Source organism: Cyclopterus lumpus, chromosome 7, assembly GCF_009769545.1.
Source record: "Cyclopterus lumpus isolate fCycLum1 chromosome 7, fCycLum1.pri, whole genome shotgun sequence".
NCBI lineage: Eukaryota > Metazoa > Chordata > Actinopteri > Perciformes > Cyclopteridae > Cyclopterus > Cyclopterus lumpus.
This window is the reverse complement of record NC_046972.1, coordinates 10,306,706-10,318,979: the sequence shown is the minus strand read 5'-3', so window position 1 is coordinate 10,318,979 and position 12,274 is coordinate 10,306,706. Positions and strand designations below refer to the sequence as shown.

Genomic DNA, 12,274 nt, shown 5'->3' with positions numbered 1-12,274 from the left:
GAGCGAGTGCAGATTTAATTCGCTCTGACAACAGCCGCTTTGAGCATCTACCAGGGAGCCATGGCTGAGCAGAAATTCAGTGTGTGTGCGTGTATGTGTGCGCGTGTGTGTGTGTGCGTGCGTGTGTGTGTGTGCGTGTGTGTGTGTGTGTGTGTGTGTGTGTGTGTGTGTGTGTGTGTGTGTGTGTCTGGGCTGTGTGCGCGATGATGTGTATGGATGTGGGAGGGGTGATAAGCCCCTGATGATGCCCGTCCCTGTCCAGCAACACGACAAAATATCCAAAACATCTAGTAGCATGCTGCATACGTTGACACATTTTTTGGAGCTTATAATTAATATGTATATGTATTTTATGATGACAGTCTATGAGCGACAGATCATCCTTTTACCCCAGCCCCAAAACCCAACCAACCCACGTCGTTTGGTTTTTTTTAGGTATTTAAGCAACCGTGGTAACGGTATGCAATACCAGATCATTTAAAGGCCATACTCGTGAATACATTGCCGGCCATTGGTTAGTTAGAATGCCCAAATGGACATACGATATTGGTCGACTGATGATGTATATTTTCTGTACTCTTATGGGCATTATAATTATTTGTATTTGTAATTTTCGTATTGGTTTAAAATGTTCCTCCATGTCTCTACAAAGCATAGGAATAATGCACCAATCGGTGTATTCATGTTTATAATACAACACAATGCAATTTCATAATACACATTTATCACATAAAAAAATGCAGCAAGTACATTCTTCTAGGCCCAATGTATATAAACAACATCTAATTTAAAAAAAAGTTATTTTATTTTCCACCTAAAAAAATACTTAATAATTGTTTGAAATAAAACAGATAAAGCTTCTATATCAGTATTTACTCGTATATTATCATAGAAATAACGCTATCTTTGCCTAAAACAAAGAAGGTTCACATCAGTGCCACAGGAGCACATATAGAAGCAGCCCATTGGCTGGTTCCACGAATGACGCGTTAATGCGGAAGTGAATCCCCACTGTAGGAGAAAGATGGCAGCCCACAGGTGCAGCCTCTCGGCTCTGCTGCTTATTATTTGTAGTTTGTTGGTGTTTATCGTCGCAGACAGTGAAAAAGCGACACTAACTGGTGATCATCATGCCACTGCGGTCGATAATCTACAAACAGTCACAGAAACAGAGGAAGGAGCTGCGGCCGAGGAGCCTGCTGTCGAGGAGGAGAGGCGGTGGGAAGAAACGGTGGTTGAAGAGGCGACAGCCGACAAAGAGGACACTTCTGCCCCCGAAACCGTGGTCCAGTCCTCGGTGCCGCAGCCAAAAGACGATTTTCAGGAGGAACTGGTCATCAGACCGCTTCACTCAGGAGATATTTACGCCAGCTTCCAGTTCCGCACCCTGTGGGAGACTGACTTCATGAGAGGAAACAAAGGTTAGCTGCGTCGTCTGTTCTCGGTTAATAAGCACATTACTCATTTTGGGTCAGAAATGGACTTGTTTTGTTCCCCCTCTTATGGTAAGAAATTACAGTTGGAAATAATCATATCCTCCATTTAAAAGACGGTGGTTAAATCAGTGTAAAGTAAATATGGAGCTTGTGACAGCCGTGAAGCGTTTGGCGTTCAATATCCAGGTTTATAAGTGGTTCTTTAATGCACCTGATGAGGACAGTGAACATATTAGCATACCTTCTAAAACAGCATACTCCTCTTATTGACATTACAATATCTAGTACCCCCGACCCCCGTTTTTGATGATGTGTGATGGTTCATTGATGAGTACTATCCACCCTGCTCACCGTAATCCTAAACTCCATAATGTTATTTAATGTCTCTTAGTGTCCCACTATCGGCTGTTTCCCAAGTCTCTGGGTCAGGTCATCTCCAAGTTCTCAGTGCGAGAGCTGCACATCTCCTTCACGCAGGGCTACTGGAGGACCATGCAGTGGGGGCAGCCCTTTCTTCCGTCCCCTCCTGGGGCTGAACTGTGGGTCTGGTTCCAGGACTCTGTGACAGAGTGAGTGTGGCTGTAGAGCATCAGAGGTGGAATACATATCCTGTATATGTGGATTTATAAGAGAAAAGTTCATCCTACAACAAGCATGTTTTTTTTCTGAAATCCTAGTATGTGCTTTGTCAGTCATTTCAACCTTCCTGTTTTTGTTTTTTTTAGTGTCGATGGCACATGGAAGGAGCTGACTAATGTTTTGTCTGGAATCTTCTGCGCTTCACTCAACTTCATTGACTCCACCAACACGGTTCAGCCCAGTGCGTCTTTCAAACCGCTGGGAATAGGCAACGGTACAGAGAGCCTTCTTTTATCTCCCCTTTGTATTCTGTCAAGCTTTCTAGCGATGAGCCTGAATTTGACCTAATGCTGTGATTAGACACCTTAAATCAGTGGTCGGCAAGCTTTTTTAATACAAAATGCCATTGTTTTATTTTCTTGTCAATCAAGTAAGTGCCACATCAACATTATGGTTAACCTTCATGTGAATTATGACACTACGTCAACATTTTTATATCCAACGGATCTCATTCCATCCATATAGGAAATGGCAACTTAAAAAATAAAAATAAGTCTCTCATATTCAGGTCTTTGTAATTACATTTATGAGGACTGTTCAAGAACACTGCCATTGTTGTAAAAACATTCACATCTGAGTTGAAATCAATGACCCTACCAACCTTCCAGAAATATTATATTAATTCTGATAGAAATTCTGTCCAAAATGCATGTTTTTTGTGTTGATCTTGTAGTGACGGACCACCGCTTCCTTCGCTATGCCACCCTCCCACGAGAGATTGTTTGCACTGAGAATTTGACACCCTGGAAGAAACTCTTGCCATGTGGGTCCAAGGTGAGTGTGAGTGTGAGTGTGTGTTTGTCTTTATTTCTGTCTTTCTAAAGTAAACACCAATACATGTGTGCTCCTATTGTATAATGCACATATGGACATCCAGGACCTTATGTCTGGAACACCTCATATGAGGTCGAAATTCTCAGTATCATACTTTCATTCACTTTCTTCTTCTGCTCCTTTTACGTGGCCATGTTGTAGGCTGGTCTCGCTGTCCTGTTGAAGTCGGAGAAACTCTTCCACAGCAGTTTTCATTCCCAGGCAGTGCACATCAGACCTGTGTGTCAGGACTGGCAGTGCAAAACTACCTCCTGGGAGCTGAGACAGACGCTGAATGTGGTTTTTGACCTGCACACCCCTGGACAGGGCAAACTGGGTGAGCAGAAGCACATTCTTCCTGCACAATCCCACATTTAAGTGTATAGTTCCTGAGGTATGTTTTGTTTGGTGGTAGAACAAAAAAGAAAGATGATACCCTGGCCTAAGTTAACTTCAGCTGTTTGTTCCCTCAGAGTGGTCTCTTTTTAAGATGTTCTCTCGGACCCTGACGGAAGCTTGTCCACTGGCCTCCTCCAGTAAAATCTACATCGACATCACAGACGACCCTCAGGTTTGACTCCCACAGAATATGCTATCATCTACTTTAAATGATAAGTTATTTCCCTAAATATAAACTTTGCAGAAGAGGATTAGTTTTACTGAACTGTCAACGCAGTACAAAGGAAGAGATATTAAAAGGGTCCCTTTTTGGAGTAACGCTATGGAGCTGTTTATTTATGAGCTGGCCAACATATGCTGCAACAAAGCTAGCAACTAAACATGGAAACAGGATTTAAGCTTTACGACTTTGTAAGTGTTTAATGAGGAAGCAAATGCGTTCAAACTATTTGTCAGAGCCCAAGGATATGTATAGAGAAGTACAACACAAGATAAATTTCTGTGATTTTTGCAGGGCGAACAGTTTGAGGTGAGCCCAGCCACTCACTTGCTGAGCCAGGCTATGGTGCTGGGGGACAGGCGAACCTTCTCCGTCTACGATCTGACCCAACAAATCACCTTTGGCACTGTGCGCTCGCTTAACCTGCTGATCCGCTGGAAATCCAGTGAGGGTGAGTGACAGCGCATGACACATAGCTTTGTGTAAGAGGCTGGACATACAGTAGGATAATTATTCACTGCAACAAGAAGTACTATAAAGGAGTTCATAAAATACTCAGAGATTGTTGCGTTTTGTAAAAAACGAGGGAAACTTGTTTATTAGGTTTTTGACAAAGTCAACTAGAGAAACTGACTTGATTTTCCAATGAAATGAAGTCATAAATCATATTTTCTGCTGATTTTCCAATTTAAACAGTAGTACAATGTTTTTATTGCAATCTCCTTGTCTCATAATTCCTGCCTGCAGGAGACATGCTGCGTCCGCTGCTCCACGCTGAGCGCTATGTGGCTGGTTACGGGCTGCAGACGGGAGAGATTCACACGCTGATGTACAACAACCACCCCTACAGGTCTTTCCCTGTGCTGCTGCTGGACTCTGTGCCTTGGTACCTCCGTCTCTACATCCACACCCTCACCGTCACCAGCAAGGGAAAGGACAACAAGCCCAGTGAGTCCCTTTTTAGCAAGCTGAGAAGGATCTGTGTGCACACCAAATTGCTATCAGGATCTTGATTGTAATTAACAATGCCAAATGTGCCAAATGCTGGAACAGTTTGTCTTTAATCGATAAATGAATGAAAGCCACTCACAACTCGTTGCATTATAAGATTATATAAATCAGATCCACCTTTTACGAAGAGCATACATCAGATTAGACAATGTAACATTTTTGTGTACATTAACCACCCAAAAAGTTAGTTTTAGATGCTACCTTTGCTGTACATACACAGTATAGTTAATGCACAAAAACTCTCAATTCCCCTTTAAAATTTCAAGGGGATCAAATGTTTTTTCAAACATCTTACACTCACAACACGTTAGTTGGCGTTACTGTGACAGTAAACAACAGAAGCGTGGCTATTTATTTTAACAATGCCATCAACAATCTCATGATATGTGATAGTCTTGGTTTGCTTACAGGAAACATTGTTTCATGCAAGTGCATCTTTTTACCAGAAGGAGGAGAACTTGAGTCATATTCTTTTGTATATATAATATTATTTAGCTGAGTATATGTGTGTGTATGTGTATGTATATGTATATGTATATGTATATGTGTATATATATATATATATATATATATATATATATATATATATATATATATATATATATATATATATATAATGATAATTGCCAGAGTATGCTACAAAGGGCTATGGATAAACATTAGAATAGTGTGTCAATGGTCCCTCATGTTTTTCTTTCTCCGTCAGGCTACATCCACTACCAGCCGTCTAAGGACCGCGTGAGGCCCCACCTGCTGGAGATGTTGGTCCAGCTTCCTCCCAACTCGGTCACAGAGGTCACAGTGCAGTTTGAGAGGGCTCTGCTTAAGTGGACTGAATACACACCTGATCCCAACCACGGCTTCTATGTCGGGTATGCAGCATTTAGAGTTGTTCTCAAAGCCGGTTTACAGAGGTCGCTGAAAGAAGAAGAAGCAGCACTGATGTTGCTTCTCTTGTCCCCTCACAAATCGTCTGACTTTGAACAGTGTCAGAGGTGATGGTTTGTATTTATTGTTCTGTTTCTGCAACATTCAGGTCTTCAGTAATCAGCTCTTTGGTACCAAGCATTGTCGCAATGGATACAAACAGCACTCGGGAACAGCCTCTTTTCAGCAGCTTGTAAGTATATAGTTGTTTGTTTTTTGAGGAAAATGCCTGTTGTTGCTCCTCATTCATGTGTTGTTTGAGTTCCTATAGAGAAACGCATTAAAATCGAATGATCAAATGTTCTTTCTCCTTCCAGTTTTCCCTGTAAAGAGGAGTCCAGCTACTTTATGCGCGTCTACACAGAGCCTCTGCTGGTCAACCTGCCAACCCCAGACTTCAGCATGCCTTATAATGTCATCTGCCTGACCTGCACTGTGGTGGCTGTGGGCTACGGCTCCCTCTACAACCTACTGACCCGGAGCTTCCAGATAGAAGAGCCCAGTCCAGGATTGGCCAAGCGGATAGCCAACATCATCCGCAAGATGAGGGGCGTGCCGCCACTCTGAAACATAGATGCCAACTGGCTCTACTTTTAGGGAGGAAGTTTTCCTTCTGGTGAAACCACTGGCCAACATGTGATATTCAGGGAAGAACTGAGTCAAGCACTGGTTTGAATGTTTTTTTTAATGGTCAACTCGAAGGTTTGCTTTTCAAATGGAAGAAGACGAATAAGAATTTTGAACATAAATGTATTCAGGGTAATTTCCTGCTTAAAGAGAACAACAGACATTGCTCTGTGGATGGGAAGCAAGAGCTTTGTTATTGTTTTACAAGCAACCAACGCTGTGCGGTGTGCTGCTATGGCAACTGCATCAGTGTTTGTTTTTTTTGTTGGGATGTGTGAAGCCATAACTCCACTATGTCATAATGTAGCAACAATGTCTTAGACATTTTGTTCCTATGTGTGCTAAAATTATGTATCTACAAATACGAGACTAATGGCCTTACACAAAGAAGAAGCCTTTTGTTATCGTACTGCGTTTCTGACCTGTTGATTGCTATCCCCCTTCTAGGAAAGATTCAAATAAAATAACTTTTTAAGTCAGCGTTACTCAGTCCGAATGTCATTTTGGGTATGACCGTCAAACGTTCTTTTGTTGAACTGGAATTGTACACAGCATCAAAGTCTCACTATATGTCCTTTTTATATTTAATAGTTAGCATTAATTTGTCTTATCTGACATGTTTTATAGTATAATATATGAGAAAAGAAGAAATGGCCACAAAAAATACTAAAGGTACCAAATCCATATTTTTGTTTTTGTTTTGAGAAATAGCATTATTTGTCCTATAGGAAATGCACAGCCCTCTTACCAAACATTTATTTAGCACTTGCTGGATGTTGGATGCATGCTTGAATGTTAAATACGATTGTCTGCCGATCTCTTCATAAGTAATTGCCTGTAGTTGGGTGGGTTTTATAACTAATTCACTCATCTGTTCAATGCAGGTTCATAGTGTCTTATAGCGAATAGAAGTCTGTCATTGTGGACATTATTTTACCCTACCATTATATACTACCGTGCATTTGTATGTTAAACTGTTTACTTTTTCTTTTGCATTTGTCTGCTTAGAAGTCCATTGCCCGTCACTTGCTGTGTGTGTGTGTGTGTGTCATAACTAGTGTTCTTTTTAAAATAAACTCTTATCATCTTTCTGTCATTTTATTCAAATCTCTGCTGTGTAAGAAGGTGCATTGCTCTAAACTGCACCAGAGCTGTATTACTTCCCACTGGGTTCCCACATTTTTGTGGAAACAAACTTGGCCCCATTTCTGGCAGACTCACAGAAAACAAACACAGACGTCTCTGTGTTTGGCCGGTCAGCAAATATCAACCCTGCACGTCTGGCAACAGCGTGGAACAAAAAAGAAAAGAAAAAGCAGCTTTCCGCATATTTCTTCATACCTTGTCAGCTGCAAACTGTGGGTTACTCATCGTGCAAGAGATTTAAAAAAAAATGTATATAGATATCTGTTGCACGATGAGTCAACAGTTTATAACAAGGTATAAACAAATATGTTGAATATATACAGGTAACGTGTATATATATATATGTATACACACACAATAATAGGATGCACATCTTCAATGATAAGTGGCCCGTCACAGCTCTCAGTGACACAGTAAAAAATAATTCCCCAAAAATTTATTTGAGCTGCATTTGAAGATTTGTGAGGTTGTGGTGCAACAGGGGTTCTTGTCCACCTCTTGAAATAGTCTGGTTTTCTGCCAGTGAGCATTTTCCTTTCTTGGCACATTTCATCACTGTTTTTTTCAGCCAAGCTCTCACCTAAAAAGCCCATAAAAGCGACCTTATAAACAGCAAGGTGATAAGACATTTCTAGCTTCTGGAAACATGTTTATTAGTTGAAATACAAAATTGCTCCACACCTACAAAAAACTGATATGTAATGTAAAGTACATTTTCATTCATTTAGAATATACTAGAAGATACAATATCAATACTCTTACAGAAATACTGACTAAGTGTCATTGACATCAAAGTAAGATCAATCAAGTTGTAAACTAATCAAGAAAAACACAAACATACTGTCGGCCTTTTTAAAGACGATGTATGAATATTATGGATATTATTTTCCTCTTGCAGGTTATTCTATAGGCTTTTGCTCTTCCGCATTTAGAGCAGAACACTATTTGATTTGTGTACATACTTAAAGTACAGGCACATAAAATGGCATCCAGTGCTCAAATATTCTACCCAAAGTGTTTTACCATGGAGTTGTGAACATGATACATTTCTGTTGCAGCTAAGTCTCTGTGCCGTCCAGTCAGCAGGGCTCACTGCAGGCATGGCCACAGGATGTCTTGCAGCACTTCTGCTCTCCTGGACACTGCCCGTCATGATAGCAGTACTCGGCACAGATGCGGGTTCCCTGGGGAAGGGCGCAGCGGCCCGGCTTCACTGACAAGACAAAGGCACATTATTTGATCAAACAAACACCATACTTGAGCAGTATTTTGCCACTTTTCATCATATCCAACCTGTGTGTGGTGCCATGCACTCATGCCCACATCCATTGTGGCAGCACTTCTCATCTTTGGGGCAGTCAGTGTCATTGGTGCAAAATTCAGCACACTTTCCGAAGCCCCAGAGTCTGCTAGGACACACTCCTGGCTTGGCTGAAGGGGAAATAAAAATGAATACATGCAAAGAGAGCTTTAACAGAAATTTGAAATACTGTAAATGCTTGATTCTTGATGTCAGCTCAGTCACCGAGAAGATTAAAACAAAGATTTAACCGCTGCACACTTGAGCAAAAGTCAAACATTGTGGCTCGTACTAAAAACAGGAGGGACACAGACCGCTCCACAGTCCTTTTTTGGTCAGCAGGACAGTCTTTATCTCTCACACACTCACACACACACACACACACACACAGACACCTCTTATGTGATGGGACAACATTAAGGCTACGTGGGCAGTGGCCTGGTTTTAGAAGAATCACTCAGAGAAAGAGGCAGTGAAGCAGAAGAGAAGATCGCATCACATGAGATCAGCTGGAGAACATGCATGAATGTGTCTTGTTGCCAAACTTGTGAAATAAAACACACAAGCACTTGCAGATTATTCATTAAACAAAACAAACGTACCTGTTGAGTTACCATCAACTTCTGCAGCAAAAGCTACGTCATAGTGCACAAATGCACTGAGTGCTAGAAGCAGTGCACAAACTGTCGACCAGTGTTGCTCCATTTTAACTTCCTTCTCCCAAGAATTTCCCCCCCCTGTTTGGACATTTATCCTTGTACACAACCTGCAGGCTGAGCATCCCAGCCACAGGACGCGGGGTCCTTGTGCCTGTAGAGTTACATTCCTATCTTTGCACTTTAGTTGTCTAGCTTTTTGATGAGATTTGACAGCAGACACCCTTCCCCCAATCAGTTGCTTCAAATCGACTTTGTCTAGGACTTAATGTGTGTTTTACCTTTTTTTAGAACTGATGTTTATGTCATAGTTTGTAGTTTGGAAAGTTGTCTTGTGCCAAATAGACATTTTTTGGCTGAAAATAATTTTGTCATAGAATATTCTCTGGACGCATTAAACGCTGCACACATTCATACCTAAAGTTTGACTATAGCCTCATTTCAAGGGTTGTGGAGACAATTCAGGTTTTATATAACAGGATTACATCATATTCTTGAGCACAATAGTAGATTATGTTGATAATGTAATGAATATATTATTGGCTGTAGTTGTCATGTATCTGAACTTCAATTGAGACTTTCTATTAAAGGTATTTTACAATTAGAACTTTGTGTTGTTACATTTAACTTGGCTGCACTTTACCAGCATTTCATATATTGTTTTTGTCTCTGTCACCTTATTTATTGTGCCGTCAGTTGTCCTTTTTATGCGAGAGGTCACTTGAAATACACGATATAACAATCAAAGATAGTATCCTAATACCGTTATGTATCTGACATGGAGAGATGTCTCACCCTGTGTTGCCATCTATTGGCAGAATCAGGAGTTACATGAAAGTTGTTAAATGGAAGTTTGTTTAGTTATGTTATCACTGACACTTACAAAAGAAACACTGTTAGTGTCTTAATAATGTTCTTTTTACGATCCACCATGAATAGCAAAGACACTCAACTTACATTGTTACTCTATCTGCATCACACTGTGCACTACTCATCGTGAAGGTTAATGTAAAAGTACTTATTTTAGCTCTTTCCACGTGTATTTCAAATATGTTGGCCATTTTGAAGAGAGGAAGTCGAATAAAGAATTATAAGAGATATTTGGCCGAAATGCAAATTAAATGGAACATTCAAAGGCTTACCGTTATTGTTCCTGAGACCTCGACCGTTTATCGCTCTCTTCTCTTCTTATAAACAGCAAGCTGATAACACATTGACAGGTTTTGGAAACATGTTTATTGGTTGAAAAACACATAAGACACAGGCACATAAAATGGCATCTTAACAACAATTTACTTTCTCCCCAAAAGAATCCAACTTTGTGCAAACCAATGCTCAAATATTGTACCAAAGTGTGCTACCATGGAGTTGAAATTTGTAAAAAGTGAACATGATACATTTCTGTTGCAGCTAAGTCTCTGTGTCGTCCATTCACTGGCGCTCATAGCAGCCATGGCCACATGTCTTGCAGCACTTTTGCGTTCCTGGACACTGCCAGTCTTGAGCGCAAGCCTCGTCACATGTGGTGGGCCCATTGATAGGAGGGCAGCGACCCGGCTTCTCTGACCAGACAAAAAAAAAAACGACGATTTGATCAAATAAACCACCTTTACTTTAGGAGTATTTTGCCACTGTTGATCATATCTAACCTTTGTATGGTGCCCTGCACTCATATCCACATCCGTTGTGGCAGCACTTCTCAGTTTCGGGGCAGTCCATATCATTGAAGCAAAAATGATGACACAGTCCGACTCCGAAGCCAGTCGCCGGGACAGGACACACTCCTGACTTCTCTGCAAAGAGAAAGAGGCAGTGCAGCAGAAGAGGAGATCGGATCAGAGGGGACAGATCAGCTGGAGAACATGCATGAAGGTGTCTGGTTGCCAAACATGGTTGTGGAATAAAACACACAAAACATGCACTTTTTTTTCAGAAGTAAACAATGAACTTGCAGATTATATATTCAACAAAACAAACATACGTGCAGCAAAAGCTACGCCATAGTGCACAAATGCACTGAGTGCTAGAAGCAGTGCACAAACTGTCGACCAGTGTTGCTCCATTTTAACTTCCTTCTTACAACAACGTTCTCCTGTTTGGACATTTATCCTTGTACACAACCTGCAGGCTGATCATCCCAGCCACAGGACGCGGGGTCCTCGTGCCTGTAGGGTTACATTCCTATCTCTACACGTTATATGTTTTGTCCATTTGTCCATCCATCATCATCTGTAACTTCTTATCTTGTTCAGAGGGGGGGGCGATCCCAGCTGACATTGGGAGAGGTTAGGGTACACCCTGCACAGGTCGCCAGGCTACCACAAGGCCATTCATGTGTTTTGACTCATGTCTTTCTTTCATTCTTTCTGCAATGGTTGTCTTTTCTTGTTTTATTACCTGCACAACTCCAGAAAACATTCCCTGTATTCTTGCTTGCCTCTGTTGAACCAGCAGCTGTAATTTGAATGTTCTTTACCCTGGCGATGAAATCAGACTTTGTCCTTAAGAGCAGGACAAAAACACACTGCATCCATTGGCCATGATAGTGGTACAATAATGAGATAGTCTGCACAGTTACTTTATGTTTCCTCATGAAACAGTCTGCAGCTTTGCATGTTTTATATTTCAGATGTCTGGCCAAGCTTTTTATGCCGTCAGACTGGACTCTATATACATTAACCAATCTTCTGATTTAGATGTGGTGGTGCACTCAATTTAATGTGCTGTGTCATGGTGTGCCAGCTCAAAGCACAATGTGTCATCATGACATGTGTGGGTCAAGCCCACAGGATAAATTTGGAAAACAAATAAGGTAGTATTAGTGAAGTGTATGCAACAAATGGTTTTGTACGTTTTGTAAGTGATTTGTAAGCTGTTTAGTTGATGTGGGCCTTGTGGAGTAAAAAGTATAATATATTATTAATATATATTAAAGCATTGAAATTAAGGATGGTGTCATTATGGTTTATGATTATAGATAGCATTATTGAACATTCAAATTACCAAAAAGGTTACATACACCTTAATTAATCATTGATTTAACTTACCACCCCAGCCAGCAGACAAAGTGACCCATATACAAACACACCCTCAACATTTC

General features: G+C 40.9%; 2 protein-coding genes across 4 annotated transcripts; one reads left to right on the top strand and one right to left on the bottom strand.

Moving 5' to 3' along the window:
• Nucleotides 1-1,005: 1,005 nt before the first annotated feature.
• Nucleotides 1,006-7,166, top strand: pigt (phosphatidylinositol glycan anchor biosynthesis, class T). The gene is made up of 11 exons (XM_034537770.1): nucleotides 1,006-1,421; nucleotides 1,828-2,005; nucleotides 2,162-2,289; nucleotides 2,749-2,849; nucleotides 3,051-3,225; nucleotides 3,362-3,459; nucleotides 3,802-3,958; nucleotides 4,255-4,455; nucleotides 5,225-5,390; nucleotides 5,555-5,638; nucleotides 5,763-7,166. The coding sequence occupies exons 1-11, from the start codon at nucleotides 1,025-1,027 to the stop codon at nucleotides 6,010-6,012; spliced, it is 1,935 nt and encodes a 644-aa protein (XP_034393661.1). The 5' UTR covers nucleotides 1,006-1,024; the 3' UTR covers nucleotides 6,013-7,166.
• A 685-nt stretch (nucleotides 7,167-7,851) lies between these two features.
• Nucleotides 7,852-11,256, bottom strand: wfdc2 (WAP four-disulfide core domain 2). Of its 3 annotated transcripts, XM_034537390.1 has the most exons (4): nucleotides 11,156-11,250; nucleotides 10,824-10,967; nucleotides 8,512-8,649; nucleotides 7,863-8,431 (listed from the first exon to the last, which is right to left on the bottom strand). In XM_034537390.1, exons 1-4 carry the CDS (start codon nucleotides 11,235-11,237, stop codon nucleotides 8,298-8,300), a joined length of 498 nt encoding a protein of 165 aa, XP_034393281.1. In that variant the 5' UTR covers nucleotides 11,238-11,250; the 3' UTR covers nucleotides 7,863-8,297. The 3 variants fall into 3 exon arrangements, 2 of the variants coding, with proteins under 2 accessions (XP_034393280.1, XP_034393281.1); XM_034537389.1 differs by lacking the exons at nucleotides 10,824-10,967; nucleotides 11,156-11,250 and adding an exon at nucleotides 9,121-9,250 and having other exon boundaries at nucleotides 7,852-8,431; XR_004609754.1 differs by lacking the exons at nucleotides 7,863-8,431; nucleotides 8,512-8,649 and adding an exon at nucleotides 10,388-10,731 and having other exon boundaries at nucleotides 11,156-11,256.
• Between the last annotated feature and the right edge of the window lie 1,018 nt (nucleotides 11,257-12,274).

Bases quoted from the DNA above. Each gene is read 5' to 3' on its own strand.
- pigt (XM_034537770.1), top strand. From the start codon at position 1,025: ATGGCAGCCCACAGGTGCAGCCTCTCGGCTCTGCTGCTTATTATTTGT. The intron at 1,422-1,827 runs GTTAGCTGCGTC...AATGTCTCTTAG, and splicing joins CTTCATGAGAGGAAACAAAG to TGTCCCACTATCGGCTGTTT. The intron at 5,639-5,762 runs GTAAGTATATAG...TTCTCCTTCCAG, and splicing joins CAGCCTCTTTTCAGCAGCTT to TTTTCCCTGTAAAGAGGAGT.
- wfdc2 (XM_034537390.1), bottom strand. From the start codon at position 11,237: ATGGAGCAACACTGGTCGACAGTTTGTGCACTGCTTCTAGCACTCAGT. The intron at 10,968-11,155 runs GTATGTTTGTTT...TTCTCTTTGCAG, and splicing joins TGGCGTAGCTTTTGCTGCAC to AGAAGTCAGGAGTGTGTCCT. The intron at 8,650-10,823 runs GTTAGATATGAT...TTTCCCCTTCAG, and splicing joins GTGCAGGGCACCATACAAAG to CCAAGCCAGGAGTGTGTCCT.